General features: G+C 38.7%; 1 protein-coding gene across 3 annotated transcripts in view; it reads right to left on the bottom strand.

The window, feature by feature from the left end:
- The window catches only part of LOC146364643 (metabotropic glutamate receptor 4-like), a 189,998-nt gene that overhangs the window by 115,753 nt on the left and 52,614 nt on the right, over positions 1-21,631 (bottom strand). For all 3 annotated transcript variants that reach the window (XM_084915998.1, XM_084915996.1, XM_084915997.1), the window contains one exon: positions 19,059-20,066. In XM_084915998.1, the coding sequence (XP_084772124.1) occupies positions 19,059-19,592 (534 nt within the window). In that variant the 5' untranslated portion in view covers positions 19,593-20,066. The remainder of the gene's footprint in view (positions 1-19,058; positions 20,067-21,631) is intronic.

Below are 21,631 nucleotides of genomic sequence, written 5' to 3'. Positions count from 1 at the left end.
CTAAATATCCCTTAATGGCAAAATAAGGAACTTTAGGCGAACACATGTCGACACTGTTTCCACGTAGGATAGAGGACCGCAATGTACAGTAGTGAATGTAGTGGACATCCAAATTATGTCTTATAATAATAATAATAATAATAATAATAATGGATTGCATTTATATAGCGCTTTTCGGGGCCCTCAAAGTGCTTTACAATTCCACTATTCATTCACTCTCACATTCATACACTGGTGGAGGCAGCTACAGTTGTAGCCACAGCTGCCCTGGGGCAGACCGACAGAAGCGAGGCTGCCATATCGCACCATCGGCCCCTCTGGCCATCACCAGTAGGCGGTAGGTGAAGTGTCTTGCCAAAGGACACAACGACTGAGACTGTCCGAGCCGGGACTCGAATCGGCAACCTTCCGGTTACAAGACGAACTGCCAACTCTTTGAGCCACAATTCTCCATATAGACAGACGAGTATGTGTTCAAAAACACTTTTTGTACATTTACATGTATTTCAGTTGTTGCACTGTGAACTTAACACATCAGACTCTTACAATTATCTCTGTCTGTGTTGTCAGTATAATAAACTCTGTTATTTATATATGAAGTCAGTTACCTCAGTAGGTTAAATGATGCCCCCCAAATGTAAAGTTGTGCGTTTGAGGCACCAGGGAGGTTTGTGTTTCTTTTTTAACTCTCATTTGTTTTCTTTTAAAATTTGTTGTATTGTGAACCAACACGGCTTTTTGACCATAAATAGACTAGACATTAAGAAAAGACTGTCAGCCAATGGCTATTCAACATCGATATAAAATGCCTAATTATGGGGTCATCCCTTTATCTCCCTTTAACTATGAGAAACTGTTTTACTGTACATTAAAGAAGGGAGTCTTTAAGTTGGTTTATGGATCAGATCTTTAATGTCACATCAATGTGAGCACTTGCAGTATGAACCAAATGAAATGGGAACGAATTACATTTCTTTATGGCTTCAAATGCTTTGAGAATTATGACCATTGTGTGTTCATGGTGTTTTGTATGGGCAAATAAGCAAATAAGTGTTGAATTGCTCAAAGGTAATGCAAATTATATTCCATTTGCATATAGTGCTTAATGAAATTAGAGCCCATCCCACAGAGTCTTGTTCAATAGAATTTTCTGGCAGCTTTATCTCAACAGCTGAAACAATAATGTAAACAAGTGGGTGATGGCCCACTCTCAGTGGCTCAGCTTGTGTTACCTCAGCCAGAATATGTCATAAAAATCCTAATTAAGTCACACCGTGATTTGTTAGCATGAATTAAAACCAAGGTCAACCTACACTTAAATGTTTGACTTGTAGATAAGGAACAAACAGGCACTCCCCTTCAAACTCCAATAGTTGGATTGTAAATATTTCATTACTGTTTTTTTCCAGCTTAACTTGCAGAAAAGAGAAGTGGGGCAGTGAAAAGCATTGATAGCACATGCAGTGTGCAGCAGTTATGAGACAACAGAGTGGTTTGAGTGAGTGTGCCTGCAGTCTCTCCTGCTCAAAATCAAGCTGTGCCTAGCTAATGTCTGTAAGCAGTGCAGCCTGATTGCCTGAGTGTTTCAATCTAGTCGTTCCTGTATGTACTTTGACATTGATGCCAACAGACAGCTAACTTCTCCATGTGTAAGCAAACCGGGTTTTTTTCCCGAGGCAGATCTTTGAAGTTTAGGACCTGCAAATGGAAATAAAAAGAAACATGGGGGTAATACTCGTGATGTGGCTTTTACAAAGACTGATGGCAACATGAAATATTTATAACAAAGCAAATTTGCTGAAAACCATAAAACTCCACAAACTCTCACAGGATTGTTTGAAAGTTTCAACTGATTAAGTATTTTAACAAAACTGTTCCAGTTCACAGTTTACTCCTGTTTGATAACTTTGCTTTTCATCGTAATAGTTGCAGTGATATAATACTCAGTAATAGTTATGCTAGTTATGCTTTCAGCACACTGCCGAATACACTAAGAGTACTTAATGGCAGACACAGCACTTAAAGAGACACTAGTGGGCTGTTGAAGGCCTCATTTAACATTGATATTCATTAAAGCTAAAGATAATGGACATCGCCCTAACTCCACTTCCCTTTTTAAAGCTCACATTGAGGCATATAAAACATTTTCCCTTTAGAAACAGTGACACACAGTACACAAAAAGTAGCCAATAAATTTTGTTTTCATTTGTGCTGCTCAATGCCAAAAAATGTTTTGTGGAAAAAATAAGGCATCTGAGCATGACAAATTAATTCCCCTTAGAGAAGGAAATAATTATAGATGGCTTCATTTCACACGCACATCATGTGGTTTATTATGCAGCAATAACCAACCAGGTAACCAGAAGCATTTCCAAAGAAAATGAGTCTGTTATATATAATACTGACTAAAAATGTTACTTTTAGGCTATTCTAGGAACTATTTTTTCCAAGATTTTTCGCTGAAGACACGACATTAATACAATTTTGTCTGACCACAGTTGTCTTTTATGCTTTTAAAAAATTTAACAGTGAGGTAAAACAAAAAAAGCACTCAGTTCTAGCTTCAAAATCACTTAAGGTCCGTGTCAGGATCTGACATCTCCATTAACTCTAACTAGTTGATTAACAGCAGAACAGGATTCGGGCAGTTTACCGAGTCGACAGTTGTGGTTTTCACACAGTGTCACTCTGTGTACAGGTTATTCTGTTTACACATGCTGCTTGAAGATGAATGAGTGACTGGATACTAGAGATGGCACGATACCACTTTTTTATGTCCGATACCGATACCGATATCATAAATTTGGATATCTGCCAATACCGATATGAATCCGATATATAGTGTTTTTTAATCTATAAAACTGTTTTTTTAATATCTTGCTGCATTTTGTATAAGTTCATACTCAAGTTTAAATAAACAACAACACTAAAGCTATTCTGTTATACCTGTATGTAAAAAATACACTGCACCCAAAATATTTCATAGTTCAGCAAAACTGATCAATCTAATAAACTTAAACCTACTCAATCCTTCCTATTCTGGTATTTTAAAGAGTACTTAGCAGAAATATTAAGCAACCTAACTAATAGGGTTGCAAACTCCCAGCAAAAAACAAAAAAAAAAATAGGGAACCACCCCCCACCTCATGATGCTTAATCGACGTAATCAACTTTAATTTGATGCAGTGTGAAAAATAAATTGCACAGAAATAAATTACTTTTCAAGAATAATTAAATAGATTCAACATCTTTCTTCAACAGAATTGCAGACTGCACAGATGGTATCTTCCCAAAGGAAAAAGTACTATAGCTTACTGGGGTATATTAGACTTAACTGTTACTATATACAGTAATGGACTTCTATATATTTTACATAAGATTAAAACTTTGGGTGTAAGATTCAGATAATTATTTATTAAAAGCTAGACATTTTAAATGAGAATAAGAAAGAAAAGTATGTCTTTGTGCCCCCTTTTCCCTGTTAATGCCCTATCGGCCCCCCTGGCTAAACTTTGCTAGATCCGCCCCTGCACAGTTACCAGCCGTCAGCTGCATAGAAAAAGATCCTGGTGTAGAAAGTAATATTAAATAAATTCTAACAACAGCTTATCAAGGTTAAACGTGCTGCTGTTGTTCAGCCGCTGGTTTCCTCTTTCTGGCGCAAGGTGGGCCAAAAACAAAGAAGAGAGACAAGCCGATCAGCTGATCATTAATCAGTTTCACGATTGAAGTAGCAGCAAGAAGACGCAGTCCCTCCATATATCGGTTGTTAAGCTAAACGTGGGAATGTTTTACAAACATTCAGAGATGAACTTACACACTTGCTTTACTTCTCTCTGGGATAACTTCCTCGGAGATGAAATGCTGGTTTGGTAGCCAGGCTACAAATACACACAGCCGCTCCATCATGTGAGCACACTGCTCCAACGTGCTACGGTTATGAGCAGAGTTACACCTTGTCCCAAGTTTTGTGAGGTGCTTTTTTAATATTCAATGGATCGGATTACATTTTTTATTTCTCTCCGATATCCGATTGACACACTTTCTATGAACAACATTTGTATTCTACACATGTCAATGCCAGAATTGATAGAGAGTTTAATTTGTAATGCTCATTCACACATATTGATTTCTCTCACACAAATTGCACTATCATCTAATGGCACAACATCACTGAATGACTTTGGAACAAGTCCACCCACTCACTATATTCATCTCCATGTCAATACTCTTCAGGTTTTAAGTAATGGTGACGCTCCAGCAGGGGTCAATGGGATATTGTGGATTTACCATCTGTACCCTTGACACTGCAATGTCATTGAGACAACGAATACAGTAAATCCGGGGTCAAACGAAAGACACCGAGTTGTATTATTAAATGTAGTAAATCCTCTTCCGCATTTAGAAAGGCATGTATGACAAAATAAGGAAAGTGACTTTGTTAATGGGATTAAACTGCCCCTCTGTTGACATTTCATTTACTACAAATCAGCACTGTTGTGAGCTTCCAGTGGCTCATAACAGAGGCCATGGCTCGTGCCTCAGTTTATGTCTTGAGTTTTATTGAGGAGTTCAGTGGGTTAGAGATCTCTGCCCTGAGATGATATCAAGGTATATGAAGGCACTAAAACCAGCTTGAGTTGTGTAGCTGCAGCATCCTTCACAATGACCCCAGTTGCCTCTGCAGTCAAATCTGTAGAACCTGCAAAAGTCACGTGCAAACAGGCAGAAACTCAAAGTGAAATCAATTAAATGTTATACAGTGACAGAATTATAATATGCAATGATAATTTTAACTACCAAAACTGTTTTGTATTTATGTAATATATAGGTGAACATGTTTGATAATACAAAAAAGCTTGATTTTTGCATAATTGCAGTAAGTAACAGAAGTAACAGAAAAAAAACACTGTTAGTTGTTTATCTTCAAATGGCAAATCCCACCAGCTAGTCAGAGGGGAAAATGTGAAAAAGCCATTCATTCTTTAAAAGAAGTAGTTGAATGTGTTTCAAAAACACTGGAATCGAGAATGCTGTTTACTGGCCTTTTTAAAATAAGAGAGTCAAGGTTGGTTTATCTAAGTGGCAAACATTTAGTGATTTTGAAAGGCACAGACCTATAATGGAATCAGGTCAGGAAAAAATGTAACTATTGAAAGATAAATAAAATGCAAAACAAGACTGGAAGCAACTGTTTTATTAAATACTTTATTGCATTTTTCTGAACTGAATATTCAGAGATAAAATGGGACAAAGTTAACTAATTTCAATGTCATCATTTAATTTAAATTATAATGTCATTGTGTTTAAATTTAAATTAATATAAGCGTCAGTCACATAGGTTGACAGACTGGTTAAAAGCCCCCTGGAAAACTCTGGTTGCTAGGGAAAAATGTGTATTCCCTGATTGGTTGGCGAGTGATTGCTGGAGGTTTCTACTTGTTGCATAGCAATAATGTCTTTCTGTACTGAAGAAAAGGCATAAACTTATCTGCCAATATTCTCGAACTAACCACAAAACAGTAGTGAAACTTAAAAAAGGAGATATGACTTCCCAAAAAAAATTATCACTTAGTGAGCAGCTGGCAGATGTTTGCAGACAAGTCAAAATCTTCTGGGCAAACATGGCAATCTCCAAGTGAACTGCAAGGAGGTTTTCAATGCAGCTGCATATACCTTGCTGCAATCGATCATTCAACCCAAATGCCATTTTTGCTGTAGAATAATGACACTTGATTACCTGTCGAAAGGTTTCCATACTTAATTTATTTTGCTATTTTGCAGTACTTTCTTAAAATGTTTTATCTCATTTTACAGAAAAGCGTATTCTAAGTATTGTAACCACAAACAATGTTTAGTTATAGGAACAATTACCTATCTTAGATTGCAACTCATATCACTTAGGCACAGATAAAGCACTTACATATTTCAGAGTGAGCCACGAGTGCAAAACTGTCATCTATATCTGTAATGTAGTAAAACTAAGATTAGATAAGGTGACCTACAAGATATCTTGCATCACGGGGCAAACTGCATATTTAACTGCAACAAATGGTATAATATGAGACAGATAAGCAGTGACTAACACAAAGCACCTGAGGATACAAAACAATGCTTTAACATGAAATGGAAAACACTGGTGCCTCAGAACCACATTTCATAAAGAATCTGTGGATGAAAAGCCTCATGGGAGATGACTGTTTTTCCTTCATATTAATATTCTTATTAGTGTTTCTGTCAGAACTGAAGAAACGCAACTATATGGGAAGAGCCTGCTTCCGTCACGGACAGATTATATAAGAACAGATCCAGCCGTACACTGAGCTATAGAATAAATGTTTTCTGGTGAACCGCTTCATAATAAAGCACACGGGTTAGGAAGCTGGCCTCCAGGGACAAAGATGTTTGTCATTGTTATGTAATGTAATAAAGACAGGGTGCGAGAATAAGGTGTTATCATATTGAAAATATGTTTTGCACAGTTATTAACATTGGGCTTGAAAATGAGACATAAGTTGACATAAGTTTAATATTAAAAATAAAATAATATAAATTCTTCTTCAAATTTAAAAAGCAATAACAGCAATCTGTTTCAATTTAGTACAAAGTGCACCCTCTGTCAGATAGTCCTGTGAGGTATCAGGACTATCTGGTCGTTACCACATCAGAAAATTTGGTAAATACAACCTGACAGCCACATATAACCAAAATACAGAAGCAGGGTATGAAAAAGTAAATATACCCCACTACTGTGGAACCTCCTTTTTTTCCATGGCAGCTTTTAGCCAAAGAAGTACAAGATAAATATGTGAGTAAATGAGGCATGTTGTCACACCAGCTTGACAACAGTGGGTCAATATCCAGGTGCCGGATTGTAATGGAAGGCCATCAAATTTTGATAGCTTAATGACTGAAGGTTAAAGAAACAAGGTGATGACGGTGACAAACAGACAGCTAGTCTGTAAGGATTTATTCTGTTTTTACTGAGTGAGGAAACTCTTGAGACGATAATTAGCCTGTAAATGAGAATTGATCCTCATGTGCCAGCTGGTAATCCGAATGTGTGTAAATATTTGGAGAGCGTCTATCTTTGGCTATATTTACAGCTACTTTGTACACTTATTTTAGATATCGGCTGATTTCATAAAATGAGAACCACTGTAAAATCATGTAAATAATGCATTTTTTCCTAGACGATAGCGATCCACCTTTGCACTCACAATGTTTGAGGGTATCACAGTATAAGAGAAACATAATCAAATTCATGAGACTAGTGCGACCATCTGGTGTAAGAACATTAGACATGCATGCTAGAGCTTTAGAAATCAAGACCCAAGGAGTAAAACTGTTTTTAAACAGCTTTAAAAAGCTGAACAGATGAGTAGTGTACTGCCAGTATATTTTTCCCGATACTTTCGTTTATCCTTATCCCATTTTTGCCTGTTAAATAAATAAATATCAGCTGTCACAGTCACTAAAAACATCTAAGTCGTTCTGTTCTGTGTCTGCTCGGTTTGCATCTATCACTATTTTGTCAGCAAAACAACCCCTTAATTGCTTCTCTTGGCATGGATCTGAAAAATGACCTCTCTTTCCCATAACAAATTTTCTGGAGCTAATCAATGCCAATTGATCACACTAGCCTGCTGTGTTGGGGAAAAAAAGTCTCTGGAACAAGTAAAATTGTTGTAATAATTTACATTTTTTTCTACATGTAATATATTGGAGATAATTGTACAAATTCACAAGATGAGTACGATGCTTATTAGGTCTAATATATTTAGTGAGATACTCTGATAAATACAACTTTGGGAAATTCTGATTTTTTTTTAAATGCACCGTATTTGTGTGTTAAGCCTAGCATGGCAAAATAAACTTGAGCTCTTGTTAAAGAAAAAGAAACAAACAAAGGCATTGGTAGAGCATGCTAATTACACTCAGAAAGGCCACCATGTTGGTTTTGTTTGTAAGGAAAACATGCATAGCTTTCTAATTAACTTTAATTACACACCATGTGAAGCTAAATATGTTCAGTGCACAGCTACTAAGGCAACCAGGCTCATACGCATACTTCCTATTTTCTCATAACAAATATGAGTGACAGCTTGTTTGATGGATTATAGTGAATATATAAACCTTCATATCCATTATTACAACTATTACATGATTAATACGCTGAGAGTGTGGTGGTGTCTCCTAAGGCACCAGGTATTTATACAGTCATAGAAGGACACTGTTAAAAAAGGGCTCGTGTGGTTCATGCTTAGCCAGCCACATCAATGGTCTCATCACACACGACAACAACATCTTAACATATGGGAAGAGGTTTCTCTAGAGAGAAATATAACATGTTGATGATTTGTTTATATGACGGCATTTTCTTATTATAATGTTGTTGTAAATACCATAAATGGTCACATCATATTGCTCAAGGTGATAAAACATAAAATGTGATTGTCACCAAAAGAAAGTTATAAATAGTTATAAATAAAAGAAAGTTATAAAAAAGAGTAGTGACATTCAGCACAGCACAAAGCTGATATAACCAAAAAGGCTTTCTTAGTTACTGCCTGGTGCCAACATACTGGTTAAGTGTAGTGGTACTGCATTCTGGAACTGGGCACATTTTGTCAGTAAAGAGTTCTGCTGCTTTCAGATGGCTATGGGATTTAATGTACTGAGCTAAAACCTCTTCATGCAGCTGGGCACGGGTACCGTACTCAACTGGCTAGAGGGCAGTGAGTAATTTAAATGGCAAATTAAATTTTAGGTGTTATTGTGTTATTGCTTTTTATTTAGTTTGCTTTTGTTGGCAAAGTGGCTATATTGGGAGGAGAGTCGCCTTGTGCCAGAAAGACACGTGGTTTTGGGGTGCGTGTTCTCGGGGATTTCACCAAAATAATAGCAACTCATTTCGCACAGCTACATCTGCATGAACCACCAGCCTATTTGCTCATGTCAGTGACTCAACATGAAAAAACACAGGCCATATTTTTTTTTTCTTTAATGCAAAATAATGATCGAACACACTATTTTGCAGAAAAAGTACAAATAGAAAAAAAAGTATGTCTCAAGATTTTGATTCCTCTCCTTGTCATTTGATTATGACAGTGCTTGACACAAGGCAGAATCACAACTTTCCCTAGTCCTGTTTATTTCTCAATTATAGCTTGAATATACTCTTTTCGTGGTAAATCCCAACTGCCCCTGAACAGAAAGCGAGTCCTTTTGTGTGACACAGCAGTGACTCATGAGGAGCTCCATGTTGTCTCATGTGTTAGAAGGCTGGATGATGTCCAAGCTGCTTAGCCTGAAGACGGCCAAACTTTTTCTTTCCATCCCTGCTGGAGGGTAGTCTGAGGATATCGCCTGGCATTAGGCTGACAGAACAATTCCTTTAAGATCTCAGGCAACTTTACAGTGGCTCTATGAAAATTTTATTATATTGACCTTTTCTTCCTCATATGTTTTATATTTATTAGTCCGTGGAAGCTGCTGTGCTGAAATTAATAAATAACTGAGCTCTCTGTTCAGTCATATCTCAGCAGCTGACAATGTCACTTTGCCTCCTCAAAATAAAATAATAAAAAAAAATTGCTCTCCCACAATCAATAAGGAAGCTGTCATGGTGCTATTGATTACTCTTCATTTAAAGCTGCTTGAGTTACTTAAGATTTTCTGTTTTCTCGTTTTTGTAGCTTTAAACCTTTGTTAAAGTCTGAGTAAATTTTAAGCAGCGCTGCCTCACACAGCAGGACAGTGATGGACTGGTGGGTTGATGGTGAGATTATGCAGGTGAGACAGCTCCGAGCCTTTTATCCCACGCTCTTTTCAAGAAAACTATCTGATGGCTGTGCTCTATTTGTGGTGCTCTGTGTGAAGATGTGAGGTTTTGTAAACTTTTATAGAAAAGCCAGAGCAGGGAACAGACACATTAAAAAGCTAGAAATCGGGATTTTGCAACCACTAACGTATGGTGACAGTTCTAACACGGAGAACATAAGCAAACCCCGCTGGTATTTATATTGCGCTTTTCATTGTCAGTCTTGGCTTCTGGATTTTTTTTCAGCAGTGCTCAGCAGAATAAAATGATACATTTAAAAAAGAAACAGCATTTTTTCCCTCCTCCTGCTGTTATTTCCTCAGTAGGTCTGCTGGTGCACACTAATTAAAGGAGAGTAATTAATTTGAGTGAAACCTAACATATCACCAAAAAAAAATGCACAAGAACAGACAGCCACACAGTAGCTTTTTTGTCACTGTGCTCTGTGATTACCAGCGGTGCTTCGTGTTTCCTGCAGAGGGATTTTCAAACAGCAGGAGGACGGGGATAAAATACTGCCAGGAATAAAACACAAGGTTCTGGGCAGCCTTCACTCATGAATGTCCTGGGAATTGACCGCTTGGGCTTGGGTGAACAAAGTGAGTTGAGTTGGAACTAATCCCGAACTAAAGGAGCTGCTCCTCTGTTGTTAGAGCATGGTGGATGGTGGACATCTGCAATCTGGGGTCGAGAAAGACGGCTTCACAGATTTGATTTGCCCAGTTGTAAAAGCCAAGTTGAAGGGTGTGCAAAAAAAGAAAACATGGAAAGCTCTGGTCTTTGAACACATTCAGAAACATTGCTTCCTGTTTGTTTTTAAGGCAATTCACCTTTCTTTTGGTTTGTGTTGGTTAGAGTTTACAGATGCATCAAATTAGTGCATGAGATTTGCTCGGTGCGAATGTGTGGATTTCAAGGAAAAGGGCCCCGTGAATAAGCGAATATACTGTGTTGTGCAGCAAATTACACTTGGAGGTGCATGAGAGCGAGTTTAGTCAGAATGAGTTCTCGTGTTCAAAGCCTTCTCTTCTTAATCATCACCTAGTTCCAGGATGTTGAGCCTCAGGGAATTTGTCAAGGCACACCTGAGGCTGCCCGCGAAATAAAGCACTGACAAGTCAAAGTGTCACATGTAGTCATACCACTATTATTTTGTAGGATGACTTATTACACCAAGGTTCCCATTAATTTCAGGCATTTAAACCATTCTCATTATAAAACCATCAAACGCTGAGAGAGTCATCTTGTCCATCAAGTTAGAGACATCCTACGTTTCCCTAATCATTGTGTTATTTGAGCAATGGGTCAAATGGCTTTGGTAATGTGAAATGGGTAAGTTGTAGTGATAAACCCTCATAGAAAGGTCGCCATGCTATAAAGGAAAACTTCATAACAGTCACATCTTGTCCTCCCAAGAAAAAAATAGCAATTTTATGGAGCATTTACTAAATAGCAAATTATGTCCTGTGGCAATGAAGCAGGTGCTTCTCAACGCTATAGGTCAAACTGTCAAAGGAGGAAAGAAGGTGGAGTACACTGATTCAAACAGGTTGGTGTTTCACAATTACTCTCTCCTTGAGATTTATTATTATTAATGCATTCAATTTCCTGTTTAATCAATTATACAATGATAACTGAACAGTACACCAGAAGGACGTTCTACAAAAAAGATAGATTGGTTATCAAGCTGTTGAACTTAAGTGAGAGTTTTCAGTGTGTCATAATGGTGGCTCTGTTTTTACCTGGTTTGATCACCATAGTAACTAAGGCTGAACACGTAACCTAGTGGGGAACAGCTTATTATTAAATGTTTCACTTTAAGAGCTGCTAGAGGCGCCATATTTTTACTGAAGCTTTTATTTAGAATAGAATTTATCATATTCTTTTAGTGCAATATAGATTCTTTGCTGTACTAATAGTAAATGGCCTGTATTTGTAAAGCGCTTTACTAGTCCCTAAGGACCTCAAAGCACTTTACACATCCAGTCATCCACCCACTGGTGATGGCAAGCTACATTGTAGCCACAGCCACCCTGGGGCGCACTGACAGAGGCGAGGCTGCCGGACACTGGTGCCACCGGGCCCTCTGACCACCACCAGTAGGCAACGGGTGAAGTGTCTTGCCCAAGGACACAATAACCAAGACTGTCCAAGCCAGGGCTCGAACCGGCAACCTTCCGATTACAAGGCAAACTCCCAACTGTTGAGCTACATTAGATATGTAGGAATACATATCTAATCTAATGTGTTAAGCCATATCTTACTAATACCACTAAATGATGCCCAGCTGTACAAACGGTAGGTGTCGCATAAGGTTGGTGGTGCAGAAAATGCATATCTTTTCATGCTTGGTCTTGTTTACACAGTTGGAAATGCATATATAATAGAGCACAGATTAGAACATCAGTTTCCTTTGTAGTCTTATTTATCATCAAGAATATCTTTTCAGTCAACATAAGAAATTTTACTTCAATCTGATGACAAATTACCATGATTTCCAGATCTCGTCTATTAGGATGGAGGCTGTGGAAACTACTAAGTAGCCCACTGTGTTTAAATATATAAAATTTAAAGTTTCAGACCTCCAATGTGTAGCTGTCATATTAGAAAAAACTTGTAGCACTGAAAGCACACCAAGCAGTAAAATAACTATAAAATCTTGAGATTTATTTTGTCCATTTTAGTTGTGATGATCACATGATTCACATGATTTTCTGCAGCATTACCAATTTGTCTTATTTGTTGCACACTGTTTTTTTTTTTTTACTGTTTTCATAGATGAATATCACCTGTTCCTAATAATGTCTATGATTGTAGTAGGCAGTGCTCAGCTTGATTTTGGGCAGACAAAGAGTCAAATGACATGTAAAACGCTCTTTTATGTGAGCGCACACAGAAGCAAAAGCAGAAAGCCTGGGTTTATAACCACCACTGTGATACCAATTATCTTTCGATGGGGTCAAAGTTTTTATCAACCCAGCTGACACAAAGAAAGCCTGGCTTTGCTGAACTTGCTTTATACCCCTCAGGTATGGATTGTCACAAATGGTTTGCTATGGTCTCCAGTGTGACTGATGATGATATAGTGGTTTCTCAGCCTCTTTGCACAAATAAAGGCTTTAAATTTGTGTGCGCTCCTTTTCGTCTAAAATATGTGTAAATAATATTTTGACTTACAGCTCGTCTTAACATAACAGATTAATCCATTATTAACATGCAATACCGATTTTTTTAATGCCATTTTTATTCAGGTCCGACAGTGACAAAGATATAAACATTAATGTCTGGATGAATAGACGGGCCATTAACAAGAGAAAGTAAAAAGCACGTGCAGATTTTTGAGATCCTTTAAAGCTTTCAGCCTATCGTCACTGTGGGCTGATTGGGTAATCCAATAAGAGCCCTGTCTCAACAGTGAAATGCTGAGGGGGAGTAAGGCACTGTGCCTGAGGGGCTCTGCCTCTAATGAGGGAGGAGAGAGGCGGATGCAAGGTCTCTGCTTCACAGACAGCACAACAGGCAGCTGCAGAAGGATGACAAATTACAGGAAAAATCAACATAAAATATTTTAGTAGCAGCTTGAGTTTGCCTGGTACTGATTTTTGTCAAGTATGTCGACTGAACTCTGCTTAAGGAATGGACCACCGTCCTTCCAAAAGATATTCTATCATTTGATGTTTTGCTAATGATGGTGAAGAGTGCTTTCTAAGAAACTGGTGAAAAGCATTTCCCATCAGTAAACCATTTAGTGACACCTGTGCATTCTATGGATTGGGTCATAGTTATACTGACAAAGGTCACTCCCTTAATGATACTTCCCAATAACTCAACAAATAGCAATGATCCGTCGGTTTAAACTGATTTATGGTGATTCAAACTATTCAAGGAAAATGCCCCACACAATATAAAAATCATCAGATCCCCTCACTAAAAGGGTCAAGGATTCCGGTTATTCCCTTGATTTGTCACCTGTCAGTAGATAACCTTCTTCTTTGAGCTGCTTTCGGAGTATACCCAGCTAACGCCTCTGCTCTCTTCCTTCCATCTGTCTCCACTGTTCCAAACTCACATCTCCACCACGGAAAGTACTGCAGACTGACTGTGCTTGCTTGTACCTAATTTAGAGAGCTGCTGTGCGGAAGTTGCCCAAGCTTCCCCCTCTTTGTCTAAAAGCTTATGATTGTCTCAGCAAGTCAGCATCTATACCTGAAACAAGGTGCATGCTCCTGCAGTTTCTGACTGCAGCAACTATATTCCTCAAGCCAGTCAGTGGGGCTGTTTTCCATGATGTATAAGAGATACAATCAAAAGCCTGGGGCTTTAATTACACACAGTCTGTCTTGAGTATCATAAGCAACCAACCACTAATTATTTCAAGTGCTGGTGCACTTTGCTCCTGCTTATATGGTAATATAAAGACCCAGCAGATGAAAACACACCAAGAGCTAGACCCAGTGATGAGGGAATGAATAGAGAGCTACATTACATAACAATATAGTAAAATATTCATGGAACACCATGGGGACGGAATCCTGGCTGCTCTGAAGTGCTGAGCAAACACTACACCCTCAGCCACTCCTCCACTAAGGAGGATAAGGAAAAACCCATAAGCAACGAGCTGAGAAACAATTGCAGTGATCAAGATTGCAAGCAGCACTGGTTCCAATATGTTGAGTCTGCATTCTTTCATTTGTGTGCCCTGTCAATCAAATTATTAGGAGAACGCGATGAAATAACTTGAGTTACACATAAAGCTGAAAGTAGCTTCTGAAATGATCACTCATACACCAATGTACACGCAGTACTGGAGGTCAAAGGGACTCATCAGCATCATCATTCAGCTTCAGCCCAACATCTCAAGTGAACATAAAAGAAATAAGCTGAAAGAAGCTACACCGAATTTTTGAAGTCAGCAGAAATGGTGATGTGGAACCTTCCTTACCACACAAAAGAGCCCCACTTGTGTTTTTATGTGACGTTAATGATGGAGAAAACAGTCTGAATGTGACGAGCATTGCTGTGCGAAAGTGATACGTTAGCTTTACTTACCAGTAGTCTGTATCCTTAAAGGAAGAAAGAGAGTGGCTTCCGATGGACCTCAATAACTTTTACACCCTGATTTTCAACAGTTTAAAACACAAATAGTATTTGTTCGAAAAAGCTATGATGAAAGTTTATAGTTGCAGGTTTTTAATAGAACAACCAGCCTATGGCATACATACATGTTGTTACATGTTACATACATACTGTTTCTGCACCTGTTTTTATTTGTTAACTACAATCCCACAAACTGAATTGTCCACATCTGCCTTAATTAATTATTGCCTGCATGTCCCACACAATGCCTTTGAACAACTTTCAGGCAATGAGATTCTTTTTTAGGGGTTTTCTTTTCCACTGGCACTACGAGAACATGAAAACCAATGTTTCTTAAATTGCCTTTAATCTTTTTTTAGCCACAGTAGTAGTACCTTGGAGCAAGTATCACCCTTTAAATACTATACAGCTGTATTATTTACGCAGACAAATACGCTAGAATTCAGATAAACTGTTTTATTATACTATAACTTACTTTATTTAGCTAAACATCAGTTAACAGAGGAATCAAGTAATATACTGCAGGGGAGTATTACAGAGGATAGTGGATATGATGGAGCAAACCTAAGCAAAATAGGAACATCCTGCTAAAGTCATTTAAGTATTGAACACAAACATTGAATCCTATATATATATATATATATATATATATATATATATATATATATATATATATATATATATATATATATAGAGAGAGAGAGAGAGAGAGAGAGAGAGAGAGAGAGAGAGAGAGAAAGAGAGAGACACTTGAGTATATATGCAAAACCATTTTGTGATCTGGTGTAGTGTTAATATTTTTCAAAATATTAAACCCTGTGTTATTTTTTTTCACCTGGGGCCACTTCTGGGCCCCCTACAAATCACATTTCCATGGCTTCCTGTTTCTCTATCACTGTGATTCATGAAAATTTGTTCCGCCTGTCAAGTACAAAATAAAAGATAAGTTGATTAAAGGCTTTTAAGTCTTCCCAGTTCTCTACAATATATATTTGAAATGCTATACACGGGAATATATTTAACAAAAAACTTTAAGAAGCTTTGCCACTATTATTGAAACAAACTTTTCTTTTTCTTTTTTTATTTGCAGCTCCTATAAAGCATTTGGTGGGGGGATAAGCATCATCAAAGACAGAAACACAACCCAAGGGGAAAACCATATTTACCTGTTGTGTCTGTTATATATATCTATATATCTATATATATATATTTCTAATTCAGTCACACTGATCAGTGCCTTTTTTCCAGACTGTCTTTCAGTGTGCTTAACTATCTGCCATATTTAAGGTGAATACAAAAATAATAATAATAGTAATAATTGTCCCTGTAATTGATCAAAGATTATCCAACATGTAAAAGGATTACAAACAAATCAAATCAATCAATTCGTTAGTTATCTGCACTCTGTTTCCTTTTCTATGAAGTAGCAGCCCTATGATCAGCCTGTTTACTTCCCATGTTTGTTTGTTTTTAAATAAAGCAGGAAATGCAGTGATAGAACACCTCCTTGTTTTTTTGCCCGTTAGTCGATGACTATTGAAGGCTGACGCATTCACATGTGTTCCATTACCTAAAAGCTTTCTCTCTTCCCATTTGGTTCTACTGCCATAACAGAGAGCTGCACTAGAGTAGGTCATGGTAATTCAGCGTCAGCACTGTGATATACATAACATGCTCAGCTAATAGCTGCTCCCAATACCTCACATTACATGCACCATGTCAAGGACAGACTGGAGATTCTAGGAATGCACATAAAAGTGGATTTGGCCGTTCAGTGCTTGTGTGAGCATTTAAAGATAACTTCCTTGTGTAGGAAAATACAATAAAATACAATATACAAACTCTGTAATATGTCCACTGCTCTGTTTCCAGCTGCCTTTGTTATAGACGTGTTTGTGTTTTTCAAATATCAAAGTGTATGTCTTATTATCTTTGCAATGATTTTTCTGTAAAAAGGTTGTTTTTATCAGCCATCTCTTGAAATATTGTATAGTGTTTGCTACTTGAAGTGCACTAGCAGCATCCTGTAGTGTTCTCCTCTGACCCTTAGAGGGATTTGCCAAGTCATTCTCAAGGCCCTGTCAAGGAGGCTGTTCGAGCCCACTGGGCAGATACCTTTAAGGCCATTGTCCGTCAAAAAGGATTGCTGCTTATTCTGGCTTGAGCCTCTAGGGTAAATAATTTGTCCACCCCAGCCCATCCAAGGCCTATCAAAAATGTGAGTTGCACTACACTCAGAGGAAACTCGTTCTTTGCCCAAGAACACTGAGTTTTGGATGGTGCAGCTCTATGCCCTTTAGAGGAGGAAAAAAGGAAAAGGCAAAATAATTTATTCCCACAACAGGATTTGGCATGCAATTTGGAACACACAACATCTCACTGGCAAACTCCTGTCCAAACACAAGCTTGCCAATTAGCTGTGTGAAGATGTCTCACAAGCCTGTGAGTGGACAGGCCCTCCTCTGGCAGTTCGTGCGCCCTCCACAAGGAGTCCTGGCAGCCCTGTTTGGTGGGAAATTTGCTATTGGAGAGCTGTAGAGCAGCGTGAGGTGCAGCAGTCATTGGAGGCTTTTTGGCCTCCCTGGATACACATCTTAGCTACATCTTGAAAACTGCGTCTGGTGTCTTTGTGCTTGCCATCTTGCCCTCTGCATGAAGTTTAAAGGTGCATGTGTTGGTGTATTTCAGCTCTTGCTTTTCAGTGTTTGTGCTCTCTGCTAAGAAATGCCTCATAGTTGTCGTGTTTTGGCTTGAGCAGAAAGGATGATGACGAGTGCTGTGGTAACATCTCATATTGACTCAGTGCATACAAAATGGAGTCCTGTACAGGCTGAACTGATGTTGACACATGTCGTAGGCTGTTGGGGCAGTGTACTCACCAAGCTGTGTTGACTGCTTTCCTCTGCCTTGCTGTGCAGTAACACAGTTCCTGTGTGAGCTGTGTCACTAACTTCATATTGCTCAGTGGGTACAATAATTACAAGGTTTTGTGACAGATTTTAGCATGGCACCAGAAAAAGAAGAAGAAGAAGAAGTCACTCCAGTACTTTGGAGAATTTGGAGTCTCATTCTTTGACACCAATCAGGCTTCTTTAGGATGGAATATTGTACTATGTACCTTTATACTCTTTCTGGTGAGATGTTCGTTGACCTTAGCAGCTGGCTGGTAGAAATTAAAAGAAGTTAAATCCGTGTCACAGCAGGTGTTACTGACCTGATCTTCTTTTAACAGATAAAGTCTGTGTAAATATCACAAAGGCTATCTAAAGTATTACCTATAATTTGAACAACAGTGGAAGCTCTAACTATCTTCTCTGCTCCTCAATAGTCTCTAAAAGCTTAAAGGATAAGGAAGAGGAAAAGTAAGCCCCTCATATAGTATATGTTCAGTCCTCAGACAGTTACATTCATACAGATTGACTTGCAAATTGTTAGTCAGTGAATTCATGAATAACTAATTAGAGATCCTCACTTGTCTTCATAGACCAAGGGTTTCAATGCATAACCACTGTTTTCTCACTGCTACCAAGTCTAAAACAAAGACACAATCCTTATGTTCATTAGTTTGGATGTCGCCTGTAGTTTGGTTTGACAGCATTAAGCAGGTATTATATAAACCTTGTCAAATATTGTTTATGTTTTGTTCTCATTCGCACATTTCACATCTGTTAACCCAAAAAAATGCAGAGTCTCATTTTATACTCTATGTCCAATAGTAGTGCAGGGAGCTTACGGCGCCATGCATGGCTTCCCTGAATTAATTAGAAGAGGGCTGACTGACGACCATTGGCAAATTAATGTCATTAGTGAGCAGAATTATGGTATAATGATTAGCGCCTAGTTTTCTGGACAGTAGGAAAATGTTTGAAACTGATGTCATTTAGACTTGTGAAGAAAAGACAGATAGGAAAGCAGGATGAACATGGCCTAGGAGAGGTTGTGTTTACTTTTTTATACTGTATTTACAGTGTGGTGATGCTGATGTGGTGTAATATTGGTTATACTGTTTTTCATTGAAAGTCTAGTGAATTTAAGTTTGCTGCACAGGATATGTTTTGAGGTATTCCATGTAAAAAGCACTTTCCAAACATGATTAGAAAAAGGAAAATAGGAAGTAAATACTGAAGAGCAAACTGACCTTGAAGAGACGCAAAATGTTGGCTACCATGATTGACACGGAGCTGGCAGATGCACCAATTACTCCCACCACTCTCTCGGGCTTAGTGATGATGGGCGGCCCTCCGCTGAGACATTTGACATCAGTTGAGTCTTTCTCAATCAGTGCCTGAACAAATGTCAGCGACTGTTCCAGAGCGTGGGTGTCCCGTGAGCAGGTGTCTAGTATGCGTGCCCCCAGAGTGATATTAGGCAGCAGCTCATTGTCATTATTGATACGATCCAGGGCAAATAACATGGCCTCCAGCCTATGGATTCCTTTCTCCTTCTTCAGCTCTCCACAAGCTTTGCCGTCATTTCCTCTCGCGTGCACCGGAAACAGCCCGCCTAGGGATATGTCCCCATCAATGCGTATTGAGTTTAGGTGTGTATGGCCCGGCATTTTCGGTTTGGCAGCCAAGGAGATCAAGACATAACAAGCCAGCAGCAACACCCAGCAGCAGACACCTTTGTGGCAGCCAATCCATGCTCTCTCAAAGCCTCTTTGCGGAGTCATAATGAAAGGCTAAATCCGCATCCAAATACAAATTCAAGTCCTTTGAAAATGAAAGAGGTGTGCACACATATACCCACACACACATACAAATGTCCTGAAGGTTTAGCCGCAATATTTTTCAGAGCACAGTTGTCTTCAGAAGTCTCTTCTCATGGTTTCTAGCTCTGCAACAAATTCGCTAATACTAATTATGCAGCTGTGCTCTCTTTATCTCTTACCCTTTCTTCTTTCCTCTTTGTGTTTCACTCACTTTTCCTGCACCTTAGAGTTGGGGATACATGCAGTAACTAAACAGTACAGAGTGTTCTGAGGTGGAGTCCACAGAGAGCAGCTCTCATAAGGCAAGAACAAAGGTGGGAAGCTTGCCTCTCTTCTCTGGTTCTCCAGAATCACTCAGGTGCATTTAGCTTTCCTCTTGGTGTGTCAAACAGGCAGAAAGTTACAAGGCCAGCCAGTGGGCTCCACAGTGGGTGCCTGCAAAGAGAAAGAAGAGGTGTCAGAGGCCCTGAAGAAAAGAGCAGGAAAAGCCACTTTTGGAAATAAAAGGAAATGAAAGATGGAATGGCATCTCAGTCATCCAATTTCAATAAAGATGGCTTTATGCAAGGTTTGGCATTTTATTAGTGTCAGTCAATGTTAAGGTTTTCTCTTTGTAGAATCTCCTAGAAAAGGCACGCTTTATGGTTAGTGTGTGTTAGAGAAGCTGCAATGTCACGCACAATTTTTTAATTGACATCATATTCAAAGGGGCACATAATGCTTGCTTTGGACAGCCAAAGCTCTAGTCTAGTTTGTAGATTCTTAGATTCAAGCAGAAATAATACCAGAACCCAGCACTATACACAGGAAATCTATTCTGTGTTGCACCCATGCCTCAACTGCTTTGAGAGTACTGCAATGAATTATTTCTATGTGCCTTGAGCATAACTGATTTGCTCCTGGTTGGCAGTGTTCCATAGGCTTCATAACGGCACACTGCTCTCTTAATGTAGATCGTCTCCAGAGCGTTATACCAAAGGTTATGAAACACGCTAGCAAATTAAGAGCACATGATTCTGAAAATCAAAAACCACATTCTTTGATTTGTGAACTTATTCACTCTTTGCACATCTTATCCCTCATAGCCTTTCCAATCCTTTGTATCAGCTGTACTCTATTTATATATGTGTGTATGTTTGTGTCTGTGTGTGTCCTTGTATATTCTTTCAAAGACAACTGGCTTCCTCCACAGCGTCAGACTAATAGAGCAATGGATCTGGACACAGTGGGAGAGGCCTGCAGTTGTCCCTCTCTCTCAATTGACCATCACACACACACACATATCTGTCAGACTTTCCTTCATGCTGGTTTTGTATGCTAACATACAGCCCCCTGCTGTGTTTCAGCCTGTAACAGAGGACACAAAGGGCAAAAATTCTCTTAGGATCACAAAAAATTTGCGCTACAATGCACCAGCTGTCAGACCATCACTTCCGATTGGTGATATCTGAAGTTATTTTAATGCAAATGGAAGTGAAGTGTAGTAATAGCTGTTTTTTATTTTAACATTTTTCTCTAATTTTGCAAAAAACATGGCTAGCTGTCTCAGGAGTGGAGGGGTCAAGAGATTTGCCGTGTATCGTGAATTATAGACAGCCTTGTTTGTGCTCGTCTCATGTTTGTGTTGCTTTCTTTTACTTTAGACTTCATATCAAATTATAAAGATACAGCGCTAACGCTGAACAGTGGCCTATCTTGTTCTGCCTCTCCCATCCTGCTGGGAACCAAAATGAGATATTTATATCATTCTGCACAGATCATCCTTCTAAAACATAGCATTCATAATGGATGAAAGCCTACCAGTCACTGCAAAACATCCCATTCTGGGGGAAAGCCTCGAAGAGAAGGCAGAGGGAAAGGTAGCTACATGGGTTTAAATATGAAAAGAGTTGAAAATAGACAAATAGGTGGAAAAGTAACCTGACAAACAGTTTAAAATGGGGGTCAGGATAATGATGATGGAGTAATGCCTGCTTTTTCACCACTATTAACATGCATTT

The sequence above is a fragment of the Perissodus microlepis genome, chromosome 20 (genome assembly GCF_051167445.1).
Source record: "Perissodus microlepis isolate ML-2025 ecotype Zambia chromosome 20, ASM5116744v1, whole genome shotgun sequence".
NCBI lineage: Eukaryota > Metazoa > Chordata > Actinopteri > Cichliformes > Cichlidae > Perissodus > Perissodus microlepis.
Note: the sequence above shows the minus strand (reverse complement) of the source record. Positions and strands in the feature narration are given on the sequence as shown.